Source organism: Rhopalosiphum padi, chromosome 2 (assembly GCF_020882245.1).
Source record: "Rhopalosiphum padi isolate XX-2018 chromosome 2, ASM2088224v1, whole genome shotgun sequence".
NCBI classification, from domain to species: domain Eukaryota; kingdom Metazoa; phylum Arthropoda; class Insecta; order Hemiptera; family Aphididae; genus Rhopalosiphum; species Rhopalosiphum padi.
Window position 1 is genome coordinate 16861860 of NC_083598.1, and position 19225 is coordinate 16881084.

Here is a 19225-nt window from a genome sequence, read left to right on the forward strand (position 1 = left end):
GGTTTTACCTTGAAAAAAAACTGTCTAAACATTCTAAACATTATAGGTATACCTACGAATTAACGATACATAATTAGAAAAAATAATATCCCATTAACGATAATTATTTATTAATCTTGTACATCGTCTACACAATATTATTATCAAAATAAGAATATATTTAAATAAATCGTAAATCGCTTTCTATAAACACTATAATCATTGCTATCCGTAGAATAACATATATTATTATAGAACGCACTCCGGAAATCCCTATATCACGGAGGAAATGGAACGATTTATAGTTGAGATTTATATTTGGATTAACATTTATTTATTCATTTATTAACAATTATTTATTTTAACATTCCAATTTTTAATCAATACCTAGGCGTAACAAAAAAAAAAAAAAAAACATATTTCATTAAATTCGCTGGAAGCGGTCGCTTAATAATACTGTTTGATAGATCCAATGAAAAATAAATAAAACTGATATTATGAAAATAAGCTAAGATTTTACAGTTACATACATGGAATATGAACAATAAGGTTTATGTATGCGGTATGATCCATTTAACTCACCATTTCAGATAACGCAAACGTTTTTGAAAATATTTCTTTTAGATAATTTAAAGTCATTACAAAACAACTTTTTTATCGTTTTCGTTTTTTGTTTAATTTTTTAAACGACAACATGCATTTATAGTTTCTTAAATAAGTTTTCTATCCATAAATTTCAAGTAGTTCACACAATAATAACAATGTAAGGTGACTGAATATAATATATATATTTTGTAATACAATGAAGTTTTATTAATGTATTAGAATAAGTAAAAAAATTATACTAAAAATAAATATACATTATTTCATACGTTATGAAGTACAATAAAAATTATTAAAAGTTACATTCTCGAGTAAGTTGTGTATTTATTTATTAATTTTATTTTATTTAATAGACTGGATTCCTTAGACAGTAAGTAGTAGGTAGGTACAATCAAAAGAAAAAATTGCAAACATTTCAATATAACATCGTTGAACACTAATAGCTAAGCACCATAAAAACTTTTCAATTTATGTAGTTTTTTTTCTTTACCTATAAAAAACATTCAACTAAAGATTAAAATATTAATAATAGACTAATTACTCTGAACTATTGAACTACAGTGTTTAAACATATACTATTTAAAATAAAAATGAATTCGTACTTAATTATTATCTAAAGGTACAAATTAATTTTAATTTTAATATTGTTCAAATATAAGATAAAATAAAATATATTATATAGTTTATAAATTTAATTTAATAAAAATAATAGTTTAATATTGTTGGATCTCTTCATTCCCAAATCAGCTATTTAAAATATATTCATTTATCTCAAGGTGCTTAACATATTTACATACTTTTTTTTTTAATTAACTATAAAAACAAATTATTTTATACGGAATAGAATACCTAATTATTATTTACCTTCGTCTAATCCATCGTTTAATAATTTTATCGAATGGAGCTTCGACCACTAAGTATAATGCTAAGGCCGACAGATAACACTTAAATGTATCAGATATCCAAATATCAGTCTAAAAACACATAAGATGTATCAATAAATTTAATGTCATATAAACCGTCAATTCGTTATCCATATAGCGATGAATGGAATATGGATTTTACCAGGGAATTTGTCGAATGGTAAGACGGCAATCTTAGTGAACTCTTAGACATCATAAGAACAGTGATGTTTACCATAAATACAGAATACGAAAGTCTTCCCAAAACCACAACAAGTTTGTTGTTAAGTACGTATGAAAAGAGGCCTGTAAAACAATACAAGGTTTGAATAATATTATATTACCTATAACCTATTACTCATTAATAATTATGAATTATTACGATAGTACAATATTATGTAATAGGTATGCACGTATTGTTCGAATTTAATTCGTTCGTGATGTATAATGATGCATTAATACCTAAGCGTTAAATAATTAAATAGTTGAATGTTATTTTATAAAATAATTTGCATTTTTTAAATTGAATTCCCCAACATAATAAAACCGATAAAACATTACTTATTACAATTTGACTAGGTAGGTATTTTATAAATGTTCTTTTTCATTTTTGTTCTGTCACATTGTGTATATTATTATCTAATATCATTATACCCTGATACTTTCGTGATCCTATAGATTTCCTATATTTTTCGAAGATGGTAGGAAAAAAGTCCCAGAAAAAAAGCATCAGGAAAAAAAGCATCCGGAAAAAAAGTCTACGGGAAAAAAAGTCTCGGGGGGGGAGAGTACAAATTAGAATATTTTAAATAAAACTTATATAATCACTCTATATGATATTTTATGATATAAACTTTTATAATTACTCTGTATAATATGTTAATTTGGTGTAAAAAACCAAAAATAAAATGATAAAATATACTATTCACTTAATATTATACATTTATAGATTTCTAGTTTATACCTAATATACGTTAGGTTGCTGTGGAAAGCTGTAGATAAAACAATGATAAAGTTAATAAAACCGATAATTTTTTGTTTTTAGTTTTTACTTACAGGATCTGCAGTAGATTATACACACATATTTATATATATATAGATTATAGGCGGTTAGAGCGTAATTTAATAAAGTAAAATACGGTGATCTCTTGTATAGTATAATATTAATATAGTATAGTGCAGTAGGTCATTGAAGATTTTTTAAAAGTTGTAGCTCAAAATGTTAAGTTAAAGCTTAAAGTTGTATTTAAAATATTTCAATTTGTACTTTTTTCCGGGACTTTTTTCTGTTCCCCGTTTTCGACACAATTTTGTACTTGAATACTTTTTAAAAATATTTTTTATCCCATTGCCATGAGTAGCTGTGAACCAATTACAAACTATACAGTCGACAGTTGGTATACTGTACTAATACAATCACTAGTAATAACAATTTATTAATACGATGATAATTATATTATTTTATTATTATTCGATCATAATAAATAACAAACGACTTTGCTATGTTTGTATATTACTAATAGAATCATAAGTAATGTATAAGAGTCGATATACTTTTCACTATACCTGGGCAACGTATTACCCAGTTTTACACATTACCTATAACATAAATGAAACACGTCATAAACTACCTACTACATATACCACTTATTTTTATCATCTAATTTATATTACCATATCCAGACGTGAAAAGGCAAATGAAACACCACATGCACCATACCGTCCAAACACAATTATTAGCAACTTTGTACAAAGCATGTTCCAACGGATAATAAGGTCTCTGCCAAGTGTAGAATATGGCACCGTAAAGTTGGGCACGAATACAAATTACGGAAACAATCAAAGTTCCACCATAGACTGTGATCTAAATATACGATTGATAAAGTTCAATTTTTTTAAATTTATTAGTTTATCACGATCGTTTATAAATAATATAAATAAGTACTTACACGTGAGAATTTTATTTTTTTTTCTTTCAATTTTTCAACGATAATGCTCGTGGTTAAACCGCCAAGGAACGGCATGGCTCGCATATAACTTAATCTGTACGACTTATTTAATGATATGTAAATCCTGAAGTTTTCTAAATAACTGAAGTAAGTTTTACATTTAATAATTAAGTTATTTTCTATAAATAATAATTATATAAATACGACAAAAATATATGAAAATGTCTCAATTTTAGTATCTAAATAAAGTTTAATAATTTGATCATTAAAATCTGGCTAAAATCATCAGTTTCATTTGAAACGGTGGCTTAATCATTAAACTAGAATTTTTGTTATAAGTGTAGATCTAAAATCTTCCTTTGACACATTAAACTAGTACGTAATATTCAATTTCTAAAAATTTATCATGCTTAAATAGACCAAGGTACTATTATAGTTGTTTGAGTTTACGATTTCTTAGGTAATTATGTACCTATTATTAATAATTATAATAATATCATATTTAACTTACGGAAGATAAAGCATATCTATTCCAAATCTTTTTGTCAAAATTGTGACTAGGAACGGCACGAATGCTGATAAACTTAATATCGTAGCGAGTAATCTGATCCCATATTTAGTGTTTTTCGTGTAAACATAAACAATTATGCCTCCGACAATAAAAAACTGAACGTCACATGATACGTAATAGTTTACTACGAGGCACTGTAATATCAAATTTGGGCATATAAAATAGACATAAAATATTTTAAAATATTCATATTCAACCGATTTATTATATCTGCAGATATGAATAATTAACATTCACGTTAGTTGCAGTCTATAATATTATAATATTTAACCTAAACTCTACAAATTATACTCATATAATCACTAAAGTTACTCTTGATATTTACGCGAAAAGGTCAACAAAAAATAATAATATGTGTTATATATTATAATAATCGATTAAAATAAAATAATATTTAGTTATGCCTTACTCCATATTTGACATCAATAAAATTGCTTATGAAAAACAAATTGGTCCACCAATAATTTTTACATATTTCAGCTTCTTCCCATATTACTTTTGGCCAAATTGGTCCGTCTCCAAGATGTGGTACTATATGCGCCGTGATTGCCATCATCGCACAATACGCCGGTAACATTCTAAAAATCAATTCAACTACATATCAATACATATAACATAAATATTATAATACAATAAATTGTGGATATAGAATTTAAATACTATTCCAGCATTTTGTCTATCACATATTTGGTGTTAAATATGTTATCTACAAAAATTATTATAAAATTTTCCTGACAAAGTTATTTAACTTATTGATTACAGTTTTTATTTTTGGCAATTAAACAATAATTGATAATGAAAATTATTTGCAAACTTTTACATAGGTATATATAATAAATTTTAAGTACATAGAATAGGATATAATATATAATATAAATTATAAATATATACATATTTATTTTTATAATTATTGTTGTTAAGCGAGCATCATGCGGACGTCCACCCTTGAACGAACGGAGAATAGGCTTGTCACTTAGTTTGAAATAGTGCGTGAACTTTTTCTGTGTTTAAGTTGGTTAAAAATGTTGGTAGATTAATTTTGTATATAGGTTTTAAATGTGGGGGTATATTTTGAAGTCTGTGTGGAGTGCTTCATTTCTAACAAACGCTGGCTCGTTTGAGATTGTTCGTAGTATTTTGAACTAGAAAACTTGAGTTTTGTTTATATGGTTTTGGCACAATAGCTTCAGATGGGGGGGGCAGTATAGAATACTAAAGACTGTAGAATTTGTTTGTAAAGAAATAGGGAGCATTTCCAACTTAAGCCAGTTTGACGATTGATTAAGGGGTAAAGTATTTTTAGTCGTTGGTCTTGTTGTATTTTCATAGAAATGTGCGGATTCAAAATTAGTTTGTATCTAGGATAACACATAGATAATTTATAAATGGAGATCAGGAGATGTTATCCATATTAATTTCTAAAGTGGGTGATGGGGTGGGTCGACGAAGTGTGAATAAAACTGCTATAATTTTTGAGAGCTTAAAATAATTTTTCATTTTTTCACTCAGCACTCTATTTTGTTTAGGTGACTTATCTACTAATATCTATTCATTATATCAAATTGTATTATACATTATTATTTTGAAATTAAGAATAACTTGTGTTTGTCAGTCATTTATCATTCAAAATGAAAACGTGTGTAAAAAATATATTTTTATTATATTTATATTATTATAAATAATATTTCAAGTATTACCTATGAAACAATCCTGTACTATAAAATTAAAAACGAAATCATTTTAAAGTGTTGAATTAAAAGAGTAAAAGACGTTTTTAAAAATAATAAAAACAGATTCGGTACGAAATATCTCACTCAATACCTGAAGAACGCCTGGTCTAAAAACTTGCGCTATGAACCCAATTTTAAATTAGCCGTTCCAACTTACCTCAACATTCGATTAATAATTAGCGAAGTGATTTTTTTGTATCCGGCTTCAGCTTTTTGAAATGATCGAAAAATGTTCAAATACATGAGGAAACCACTTACAAAAAAAAATGGGTCGACTAAATTTCCTATAGTCAACAAACTATCAGGTCCATTAAAAAATATCTGTAATTGTTACAAAGCTAAATAATGATGTGTACTTTTTTAATTCAGTTTTATTTAGATTCAGAGTAGAGCCATGATGAATGTATGGATTTTATAATAATTTTTTTTGAATTTTTGTTAAAGTAAAAATACATCGATCTTAAACTTCAATATCATTGCTGGGATTAAAGTTAATCTTGTTAATACTTTGAGGGATCAAAAATAAATAATTCTCACTAACTACAATTTTATTATTACAAAACTAAACCCAGCCAGTTTCAACAAAATTGATTTCTTTATTTTTTATTTCGTAATTTAAAAACAAACAACCGTAGACACTTTCAATTTTCACCAAACGTTTATAATATTATTTATATTGTAGATTCAATACATAGTATAGTTTTCAAAATATTTTTACTCTTTTTGAACTATTTACAGGCATGTGTAATTTTCGATTTTTTTATTAGTTTTTACCTATAAATATCAATAAAAATGTTTACACTCCATTAAAATTATTAAACATTTAATATAAGATCCCACATAAGTTATTTTCAGTAGAAATTATAGGTATTAAATTTTTAAATTTTTAAATTTTAAGTATAATAAGAAAATTATTTATAAATTTCTAACTACGACATTTTCGAGATTTACGAATATTGTTGAAATTCTAAATTTAAATATTTCTGCAAAATTCATTAAAAACTATACATTTTTGATATTTTTTAATTGGTAAATCTATAAGTTATGAAAGACTTTGTATTCAATTTATAAACTTTTACCCAGTAAATAATTATTTAACGATGTTTATATATAAAAAAAAAATTATTAATGTTTATAATAAATAGCTTAAAAAGGGTTAAAATATTTTTCAAATCATATTATGTTTATATTATCAAAATCTTTTACAAAAATTTAAAGTATCTATGGGTATTATTTTTCAAGTTATACACCTACCAGAATTAATTTTGTCAAAAACTGAATTTGAGTAAAAATTACCGCTTTTTCTTCATGTTTTTTATTTTATGTCTTGCCGGTTGTTTTGAAAAATATTGAGGACTTTTAATTTTGACTTCTCTAAACTAAATCCAATTTTCTACCAGAAACCTCCTCCAAAGTTTAAAATTTAACCATTTTTTTTCGAGTAGGTACTTATCGTGTATATGTTACGGTAAATGATGTAACACATGAAAATTACGTAATTAACCGGGAATTATCGTAAATATATATTGTACAAAATGGAGATTTTCGATATTTACCGGTTAATTGCGATATTCACCAAACAAATTGGTAAATGTTGTGTATAATACTAAAATTCAACTATAACATAACTTTTATGTTTTTCTGCTGCACGGTTTTACATTAGGTAGATTTCTAGTATCTACTATGTATAAATATGTTTTTGCGCAAATCTATCAAAGAAAAACAGCTAACTCTTCGAGAGGCAGCTGGTTTAAGCAGTATTTCGGGCACTCAAGGATACCAACGATGTCACTGCAAAACTAAATGTAAAAATAATAAATGTGCTTGTCGTTCTTCAAGTAAACTTTGTAATTTAAAATGTCATGGATCATGATGTATGTGAAAATAAATAGTTAATAATATAATATGATATAAATACAACAATAATCATTTGTATAATTTTTTATCGTAAATTCCCGGTAATTGACATAAAAATCTACTCATATAAATTAAAAATGGATATTAACGATATTTACCGGTAAATTACGTAAATTATTATTTTTCGTCATTTACTGTAACATATACACACACAAACACGCATAATATTTTAATATAAATACATTTATCGGAGCGACTCAGAATCTAAAATAGTAAAAATCTACATTAATTAATTGTTAGCATTTGATGTGAGAAATATAGAGATTTAAAATTCTAATTAAAAATCTTAAGTATTTTTGTAAACAATGTAAACATACTTATTAAATAAAGCCTATATATTATGAAGTAATTTACCATTTTTAGGTAAATAAAATCTTTTTTCTTGTATAACCGTTATAGTATAACGTAATATATTTTGCGTGTTGCTTTAAAATTTAAAGATACACCCAATTATCTTATTTTTTTTAAGATTTATTGACTTACACTTTCTACGAATTTCGGATTACTTATATGATTTCCGAATGAATAAAATAATCTATGACCTAATAAAATGGCCACCATCATTAACACTTTAAAACCATACAGTGAATTCAATTCGTTATCTTTATCGAATTTTAATAATGCTTTGCTTGAATCAATAATTGAAAACGTTTCGCAAAATAGGCCAACATTTTTATCTGTGGATAATACAAAATATATTTTAATATATTATTATATTTATTTAATATATGCTCATAGAAATTTGACAATTGTGTACAGAATAAACAAAATGTCTGCGCAAATCAAAAATAATCGTTACTATTAAATCATCGTTACTCACAGTCACAAGTGGTTTCTTTTGGATTTTTATTGTATGATATTCTTATGAAATGATACAACGTTGTCCCGCAACAAATCAAAACAAGCACTAAAAATATTATACTGAAAAAATATAACAACAGATAAATAAATGTGTTTTTATTACTATTACACGTATACAGATTAATTATAAGTTATATTTTATCATGGTCTTATTATTATTTCGATCAATTTGTACTCATCGTTGTACTCATTATATAATTATCTTAAAAAACATAAACTCGGAAAAAATCGTTGGCTTTGCATGTTTACCGTGTTAATGCAAATGTATTAGACATATTATATGATATCAATAATTAAATAATAATCGTAATAATAATATTGAATGACCTGGTTAAGTAGAACGAAGTATCGTAGGGATACATGTCTCCACTGACTGTGCACATTATTGGATCCACTTTGACAATGGCCTTGAACTTTTTTGGCATGAACACCCTGTTCAGTTCGTTTTGCAATGCAGTTTGTAGATCCAACGCCGAACATGAATTTGGAATGCATATTCCTATAAGCAATCTGTTTCGTTGCACCTTATCCATGTAATCGCCCCACTGAAACCAGTTAGTAATAAGTAGTCAATACTTACGCAAATAGTATGAGTAGATAGTAAGTATGTTTGAAATTAATATTATTTATGGTCGACAGTCTTATTAACGGTGATAACGGTCTTGTTTCTAAAGTAATTACGGTCACAATATCAAGAGAGATTCACAATTTTTTTTATTATCTACTTAAACGTCTTAAATACAAAATAAATATAATTAAGTAGTTCTAGTCGTATATTTAGTACAGAGTTCCCCTAAAAGAATGCTTTTTTTTAAATTAGGTAAAAAACTATTTAATTTTTCAAAAAATTACAAAAAAAGGATGTGTACAGTTTGATTGTCATCCACTAACTTGTTGACAGGCGGAAATGCGGTCGAGAAAATTAATAGATAATAACAGCCTCTCAGTTCTCTATTTTCTCTGGTAAGTTTTACCTTACCTAACCGAACGGGGGCTTTTGAGATCAATGACAGTTAAACCATATTTGACATTCGGTCCATGGTGATTGGTGACACTTGGAAAAAACATATGTAGTACTAAATGTGTAGTGAATCTAAAAACAAAATAATGCAACCTGCAATTTAAAAAAAACGTTCTTTTTGGAACACTGTTTTTAAAATTAGACATTTATGAATACGTAATACGTATACCTAATATATATTACGATTATTTATATTTAAATTATATATTTATTATAAATTGTAATAACGACTTTACCTATATTATATAATTACTCCTCGTCAGTATAGGAATTTCGTTATAAACAAAAGACCAAGCTGTAGGATATTATGTAAATGGCCGTAGATACTATATATTATTATTATTATTAATATACCATTATATAACTTAATTTGTTTAAAAATACCCCGATCAATAGATGGTATTTGAATTAACATACCCCGAGTATTGTTTTCCAGGCATTTATGTTCCCGAAATCATCTAGATCTTTTGTTCTGTTGAAACTGTAATCTTTACCCGTCAATGGGATTAGTTTTATATCAGACAAGCAATACTGCCCTATCACTGGATGACGCACGTCCACGCATTCGTCGTATATTCCCATTTGGTATGTGTTGCCCGCTAGTAGGCCAATCGGATACCTGTTCCATGATTCTGACACTAAAAATTAAGCAATGTTCAACCAGGCAGTATAGACACATATAATTTTTTTGAGTCTGGGCGACACTATAATAATATAGTATAGTATATAGAAATCAGAATCTTGTTTTTTGTTTGTTCACGACTGACGAGTTAAAAATTAGTCCAAATGTTTATACAATTATTTTACTTGACGATATTTAGTATACTTGTTCGATATATCATTATTGGTATCGACAATCGTATGTATAGCGATAATCCTCGTATAAAAAAAAATATAACTAACTGATTAGAGGGTGGGCAAAAAGCTCTGTTGTGGTCACTGGTCAGCTCGGTATTAAAACTTTAAGCAACTACTGAAATGCCTGTAAAGAATCTTTAATAATTATTACCTACAAACTGTAATCGGACTACCAGTATCTAGTACCAATATTTTTATTTTATTTAAATAAAAATGTAAAACGGTTAAATGTATTACAGTGTTAATTTAATATTAACTATAGGTACTCAAGTATATAAGTACTTATAAATTCCATAAGAAATTTAACTATCTATAATTCTATATGAATGGTGCTATTATTATGTTTCAGTGATTAACTAATTCAAATATTATTGGTTTTTGAGCTCAGACCATATTAGAGCTATACAGAATAAATCTAACCAGTACAGCCAGTACAGGTAAAATTATATTTACGCGTTAACAAATATTCAATAAAATTCGAAATATCGAATGCTCAACATGCTTAGCACCTGTACCTATAATCAGTGGTGTTCCCGTGAATTTTTTTGAGAGTATACTATATCATCAAATATGCATATATTATGGGTAAACTGCATATACCCATAATATTGAAAAAAAAATCTTGAGAGTATACGGCGTATATGTAATATATACCCTATGGGAACACCCCTGCGGTTATAATACCTATGCGATGGCTTTTGTTTTGTGACTATGCCATTAGAAAATATTTCCACAGAGGTTATATTACCTCAAATTTAGAATTTGGATAGAAATTTGTTTTCCTAAATCGTGTTTTCTAATTATTCATAAGAATAGACATAATATCAAGATGCATTAAGTGTACCTTGCAATATAATTATTTCTATATATAACGACATTAAATTCTAATATATATATAATCTGGTTTCTGTAAGTTATCGTAATATTAATAATATGTAATATTTAGTGCAGATTGTTTTTATAATTTATTTAAAGTATTTTTATTGATTTTTTTTTTGTTTTATTTATAAGACAATTTGTACTATGAACTTAAAATTATTTACTATATTTTTTAATTACTAAAATTGACCTATTTTTAAAGATTATAGTACACAATTCTATGTTAATTAAATAATTCACACACAAACCATTATTTATATACAACAATTAAATATTCATTATCAATCGATAAATTAATATAAAGTGGTAAAATTAATTATATCAATAAATTTAAATAAAATAACCTATTCAAATGTCTAAAATTATACGTAAATACTTTATTTATTACTTTAAATAAAAATTATTGAAAGTCAATAGATAGCTAAAAAATCAGTACCTACTAGAAACCTATTTCATTAAATTGGTACTTATAACATATATGTGACTAAATTTAAAAGCCGTTGGCTGTATTATTTTTAACTATACTGTTATATAAAATATATACATATGTAAAATAAAGTTTATATAATTAAATGTATTTTAGATCTTACACTCCAACACGATTCACCGGTACCTCCATTAGACAAGATGTTGATAAATAAAAAATATTATTTTATGAGAAAATAAATCAGTATGATTAATTAAAAGAATATACATGTATATCAATTAAAAATGCGTACTCTAATCACTTTTATAGTTACTCGTTAACTTTATTAATTAAGTAATTAAAATTAAATTAGTTATTTATTTAATTATTTAATAAAAATATTTTTTTAGATATTTTTTGATAATAGAATCATATAATTATTTAATTTGAAAAACGATTCTATTTACAATAATGATGCGGTCGCAATAAAAATCGTCAAGAAAAAAATAAAGGTGTCAATAAATTAAATTATTAAAATAATTTCAATTTATATTTCACTTACTCGATTCCATGGTTTAAAAATATTACACAAAAAAAGCGTTTTTTAATTAGCGACAAACCTTTACATAATAGTGACGAAACTCAATTGTATTTATTTTTACAAAATTGCTCATATTATTATATTAAAAATAAAAATAGTAATATAAAATATAAAAGTACCTAAATTAAATTGTATTCAATGTTTATTTATACTTCCTTATCTTATAATTGCGAGGTCAGATTTTATAATTCTAATTTAAAAAATCTAAATGATAAATCGGTGATTTAATGACAAAATGATTTAAATTGGAAACGACATATTAGCGTATATATTTCTAAGGATATTTATTAGAATATAATTTTATAACTATCTATTAATAATTTATTTTTCTATTAGCAATTCGGGGTTACCATTGGTTTTTAACTTGTGCGTCGCAGGGGCGTCGTCGGTTATTATTAAGGGAGCCGTGTACGCAGTAGAAACTAAAAATTTAAATAATAAAAACTTGATAGAATCTATCAAATTGTTATTCAAGGATCACTTATCACAACTTATTGTTTAATTCCAAAATTATTTTTCTGAGGACGATCTGGAAATTAGGAAATGGAATCGCGCTTTAAAAATGTACGCCATTATTTAATAATATTATGCAACAAAACCAATACAGCCGTCCCACTAAATATTAAAATTATTATGATTGTTTAAAAATGTTTCCTATTATTAGTAATTACATGTTTATTTCATCATTAAATTAAGTTAGATTAAATAATGTAAATTTGTTTATTTTAAATGTTCGTATGGGAGGGAGCCGTATATTTTATTTCAAAATCAAAAGAAGCCATGGACCGAAAAAAGTTGAAAATCACTGGGTTAAACAAAAGGCCCCGTCATTTTATTAGTTTAATTTTGCATTAAAAATAATTGCACATCTTCAATATTTTTATAATTTTGTAAGTCTCATGAGGAATTTCATACTAAATTTAAAAGCTTTTTGATCGAGAAACAAAAATTGTAGAAAACTCTAAATATATGTATGAAAAGCTCAAAAAAAAAACAAAATATTTTGAAAAAAATGTAAATTGTATCATGTATAGAAAATGTAAATATAAATATTTGATGAAATTTTAATATCCTACGATTATTTCTTTAAGCACAACAATAAATATCGATTTTGACGCAAAATGGTATCGCGTTAATATTTCCATTTTCGACTACAATTTTTATTAGTTTTTAGGATTTTTCTCAATAATTATAAAAATTACTGTGACTTATTTATATTTGGACATTTGTTTATAGGTAGTAGTATAGGTACTATAATATTATAACACGCAGTAGGTTTATGTATACAATATATTATGCGGGAACATCGGGACCGATACTCACTTCTGACCGCCCAACTGGTGTGGTTCCGCAAATGTCTGTCGTACATGTCGGATTGGGTCCGACAAGCGGAGCTGCCGACATTCTTAACTGAGAAATCGGAGAGTGCTCGGTAAAACAGATCGGGTAACCACGGGTCCGGCAGACCGTCTGCGATCTCCGCCGCGGTAATTCTGTCGGCTTGAAAATCCGTGTCTGACACTTTGGGAATTCGGTCAATCCGATCGTCCATGGTTTTCACGTCGGGTGTCCGGTCGACTGGACGACAGTGCTCGACCGCCACCTCGGAAATTCGATCGACTTGACCATCGGATGGTCGGGCGGCCAACGATAGCGCGAGCAATCCGACGACGAACGCAGACGACATATTGATCATTTTAGAATTGTTTAGTATACAATTATTTTTTCTCCACGCCGCGCGCCGTCCGTTCTTTCCTCCGCGGCCGATAAACTCGTATACCTGCCACTGGGGAACTGTTATAAATTTTCTTCTGCGCACTGCATATATACCGTTAATGCACTGTAGAATATTATGTAACGATTTTTATCCGTACGACTTTTCGTGAAAAAAAAACAATAAGTGGTCGCAAAATACATAAGCATTTAATATGCGTTAAGCATTTAAGTTTAACACTGCTGCCTTGTGTCGTCGGTATAATAGAATGGTAAAGTTCTCCGGAACAGGTCTCTTTTGCAATTGAATGATGGTTGCATTTTGCTGACATCGGGAGCTTATGCAGCATTTACATAATTCTTATAATATTACAGAATTATTATTATCTTATATTATTATAATATATAAAGGTGATCATCAAAGTATTCGAAACCGTTATCTCCAATCACGTAGATGGCTTATAATAAAATTGAGATAATAACACCAATTGCCAACCGGAACTTATACCTCGTCGCAGTTCCTAGGAATAGTGATGAAATTCTATGATTTAACAGTCAAGATTTTCTGTGTTAACTTTGTGAATTTACGTGAACCAATTTAAAATCGACACGGAGTCAATGGCAAAGGTTATGGTCATGTCAATATTGTATATTTTATATTTGATTGAACATATTTTGTAATACCCACCTGTTAACCTTTAAAACACAAGCAATAAGTACTAATGTTTATTATTTTTCGTATGTCCATGTACAATATAAATATCAATAATGCTAAAAAGTTGAAGGTTATTTTAGACATTTTTCTAAGTTTTATTATACCATTATTAATAAATCATAATTTCTAATAAAGCGTATATTCTTTCATCACATTAGAAATATTTGTATGTACGTATTTTTACACCATTGTGTGTAAACAGAATCTGATTATGACATTACATAACAAAATAATACAAACATAAATAATATTTAAAATGCATTAATAATTTAATATAATATTCATTTTTTATTTCGTGAAAATTACTTTACTATTTAAACATTATAAATTCCTTAAACCTGACCGAATAGATAGCGCCACGAATATATTTTAAATTTTACTGCTCAGTTTTCCTGGTGTGGTTGTAATGATTAATGCCGGGTTGCATGAACAATCACTAAATATTTAATGAATCAATAATGAGCAATGAGCTAATCGACCCTTATAATTTATAAACACCATTGAGTAGCCCGTAATTGGTTTATTAAATTTTGTCGAATCATTAAATTAATCAACCCGGTACTAATATTATAATATATTATAATATTCTAATAATATGCTAATAAGTCATATGTCCGAACGCAAGAATTGCAAGGTCAGTTGTATAACAAACTAAGGACAAACAAAAAAAAAATACTGTCTAAAATATATTAGTGTTTTACACTATTATAGAAGTAAAGATTTAGTAGCGCAATTATAAGAATCACCGACAAAATATCGCGAAGCCAATATATCGCATGGAATAAATATCGTTAGTATACATATCGCCAGTATGAAATATAGCAGTAATTTAATTATAAATAAATAATATTGATTATTGATTAATATTTTATAATAGTTATAAATCTAACTAGGTATATAAATGTGAAATGAAAATCTTTGTATAGGGTAAACTCTGAAACTACTTATCAGATCTTCTTGATTTTTTTTTTTTAACGAAAGAATGTATCATAGAGAAGGTTTCTATTGCAATAGCATTTGTCTAAATTAAAAAACCTCTGAATTATCTACTAATTAAAATAAATGTGTAAATTGTGTAAATTGTATAATTGTACCTATAAATATACAAGTATATATACATATGTTCTTGCATTGCTAGGTATAAGGTGAATATACTATTAGATAAGATAAAGTTAAATGCAATCTATGCAGACCTGATAATAATTTACGGCAGTATTATTTCTTTATACGATATATTAGTTTCGCGACATTTTTGTTGCTTTATTTTGTCGGGGTATCAATTATAATAGGTACACCGCAATATTACATAATATGTACCACCATGGCTTGCTTGGAAAATATCGTGTAAAACAAATATTTTCTGCAGAGCCACCCACCCACCCACATTCATCGTCAGCCACTCCAATCGAGGAGCACATGAATAAAACTCAATATCACACAGTTACCTATTAAATAGTTCATCAACCATCACCTAAAAATTGTATTATATACCTTAGTCCTATTGGTTTTAACTATCGCCCTGCAACTACGGCGGGCCTATAAAAATAAAAAAAGCAATAAGATCATCTTCAATTCGATGTTTTAAGTATACTCTAATACAGTGGTGACCAAGTACGGCTCACGATAATTTATTAACTGGCCCGTCAAAGTAATTACAATTTGAAAAAATATGTATTATTAAAAATGTAACGTTTGTAAAATATTTCTTATGTCTTATCGTATTATCGTTAATATTACATATATTTATACTTAATCTTTATATTGAATTTTATAACAATCAATATATAATAAATAATTAAATTTATTAATATACCTATATTAAGATGTGCCTAAAATAAAATATAACATTCATTTCAAAGAAAAAGTATAAATTCTTGGCCCACCGAAAATTTTTTAATGTTTTTATAACTCTCGTTAAAAAAAAACGTTATTATAGGTTTTTATTCATTCGCAAAATTTCAACAATAATTACGATGTTCTCCTGGAAGGGATTACAACAATTTTGAGTTAACCTTTTAGGTCTTTTTTAGAACCTTTTAAGGTAAAGAGGAATCGAACCTTAGAGCCGTATTATAAATTAATATAAAATCACATATATCTATGTATTATTTGTACTTCGTATTATGTATATTCTTTAAGTTTTTTTCTAAAATAAAAATGTAAAAATATAAACCAACCATCGGCAATTTATTATGTCATCTTAATGTATAAAAAAATGTGTTGTATAAATATAATATTAAAAAAATACTTGTTGTAATTATAGGATCTTGCACCAAAACAATATAATTGGTGACTGCAGTCGTATAATCAATAAACACAACGTGCACATTAACATGTTAATAGAATAGATCGTCAAATCACGGTATATGGTACGATTTTACCTTGAAGACGGCATGTTTATTGAAAAACTAAACATTACACTAAATAAATAGGTAACTTTGCACGCATCATACGCGTCGTTCCTATGTTTGATTAGACGGTGTAACATTTATTGAAATATTTTATTGCGATAAGGAAACAATAATGAACTTTCATTACTTTACGTCACTCGCAGCCCATTAAATTGTTGAACGGTAATGAGATACTGAAAATTGTTCGACAACATCCAAATTATTAATATAATCTTTTAGGAACAGGATTTTTGTCACAGGATTTTATTGTAAGATATGATTTAATAATATAGGTATTATTTAAATTTCTAAGTGGTTTAAATTATGTATTTATACAAATATATTATATCGTTTTAAATATTTATCATTCAAATTTGTATATGATTTATAAGACATTATGAATAATCTAAATAATTTTAATTTTAATAAATATACCTAATAGGTTAGGTTAGGTATTACTTATTACATCAATTCGTAGAGTTGCAATTTCACAAAAGCATAAAAATTAAATTGATTGATAACTCCAATTAAAAACAAAAACAATTGAAAATGCTATGCTGAGACCTCTCATATTATAATGAATATTCAAATATACTTATTAATATACGATAACTTGGTATGATTAATTATTTTGTTTATTATTATAAAAGGACGTGCTGTGGTGGTACAATGATGATGTAAAAGAAATCATGAAATTTATAATAACTTCTAGTTGATAATATTTTTAGATTCCGAGCGGAAATTGAATTTACAGTCTACAATGATCAGTATTTTTTTAATTTTTACTTGTTATCATCTTTAGGGGCAGTAAAAATGCTTAAATTTTCAACTTTTGTGGTTGTTTCTGACGAATTGGATCTAGTTGGTATTTACTTTGGAGGTTAAAAGTAAAAAATTCTCAATACTTCATTGAAAAACCTTTAAACTTTTAGTTTAACGTTTCATATAGTTGTAACAGTTGTAACATACCTAGTTAATGGTGAGACCGGGGCTATTTATTACAATGTTAGCCACTCTAAAACTAGCTCATAGTATTTATGACCATTTTATGTTATACTTACTACACATTATCACAATGAAAATAATCATTTTCAGCTTGACTAGGAAAATGTAATGATACATTTTTAAATGGAAAACTGAAATTTAAACCTGTGATAATTTTGTCCCGTAGATACATTTACATTTTTACAATTTGCTATTTTTATATTATAGATAACATTTTAATAATTGTTTAATTCATAAATAACTAATGTATTAACGTTCATTTTTAATTTTTATATTCTCAACAAATACAAAGACGTATAGTAAACCAATGATACTACAGAAAAACGTAAGTCAAAAGTCCAGTTGTCTCAACAGCATTACTTCGCCAGATCAGACACCGATGTTACCACTTCGTTGGCTAGTGCTTAGCTAGCGCCTAGCACAATACGAATAAATATATAATAACGTCAATCATCCTCTCCTTAATAATTACAGCATGGCCCATATAAATAGAAGCCCCTTTTTCAGAGAGCTTCAGAAATATTAAATCGTTATCTCAGTATTAATTCTACAGTAATTACAGTATATCTCGTCATTACAGTACTTGTATGAGTTGCAGACTTTGTAACAGCTGCATTGACGCCTTCACGAATACCTTTCCAGTGTTAAACTAGTGTATACTCTCCGGTAGAATACTCGCGTATATTTTTTCGACAAACTTATTATAAATACTCAATGATTTTTTTATTTAATTTACAAGTTCAATAAATAGTTTAATCTAATAAACTATGTTGACCTTATCCAACGTACCAAGTAGTAAAACTATAGACAAGTTACTACAAACTTTTTGGAGAGCAATAAAAATAACTTCTCCGTGTTATTTTCTGCATGAGTATAACGCTAAATATTATCATAAAATTGATTTACACAAATAAATAATATAAAAAAAGGTTTTCTGAAGTCTCGATTTTGAAAATGTGGCAAAAAAAAGAATTATAATATTCATATAAATTATTATTAATAGATTTTGAATTATTAAATTATGAAACAGTAAAAATATTGTAGTTAGTCTTTTTTTATTAAGGACGAAATTAGTATACAACGTGTTTTTCACCGTAATATTGATGTAAAAAATTTATTTTTGAG

At 26.8% G+C, this 19225-nt stretch overlaps 1 protein-coding gene across 2 annotated transcripts; it reads right to left on the reverse strand.

The window, feature by feature from the left end:
- Nucleotides 1-757: 757 nt before the first annotated feature.
- LOC132923121 (nose resistant to fluoxetine protein 6-like) lies at nucleotides 758-14606 on the reverse strand. Of its 2 annotated transcripts, XM_060986952.1 has the most exons (13): nucleotides 13601-14606; nucleotides 9951-10171; nucleotides 8840-9057; nucleotides 8472-8572; nucleotides 8135-8328; nucleotides 5892-6055; nucleotides 4414-4582; nucleotides 3945-4138; nucleotides 3434-3575; nucleotides 3159-3348; nucleotides 1648-1790; nucleotides 1447-1556; nucleotides 758-1072 (listed from the first exon to the last, which is right to left on the reverse strand). In XM_060986952.1, exons 1-13 carry the CDS (start codon nucleotides 13971-13973, stop codon nucleotides 1069-1071), a joined length of 2223 nt encoding a protein of 740 aa, XP_060842935.1. In that variant the 5' UTR covers nucleotides 13974-14606; the 3' UTR covers nucleotides 758-1068. The 2 variants fall into 2 exon arrangements, with proteins under 2 accessions (XP_060842935.1, XP_060842936.1); XM_060986953.1 differs by lacking the exon at nucleotides 9951-10171 and having other exon boundaries at nucleotides 13601-13813.
- Between the last annotated feature and the right edge of the window lie 4619 nt (nucleotides 14607-19225).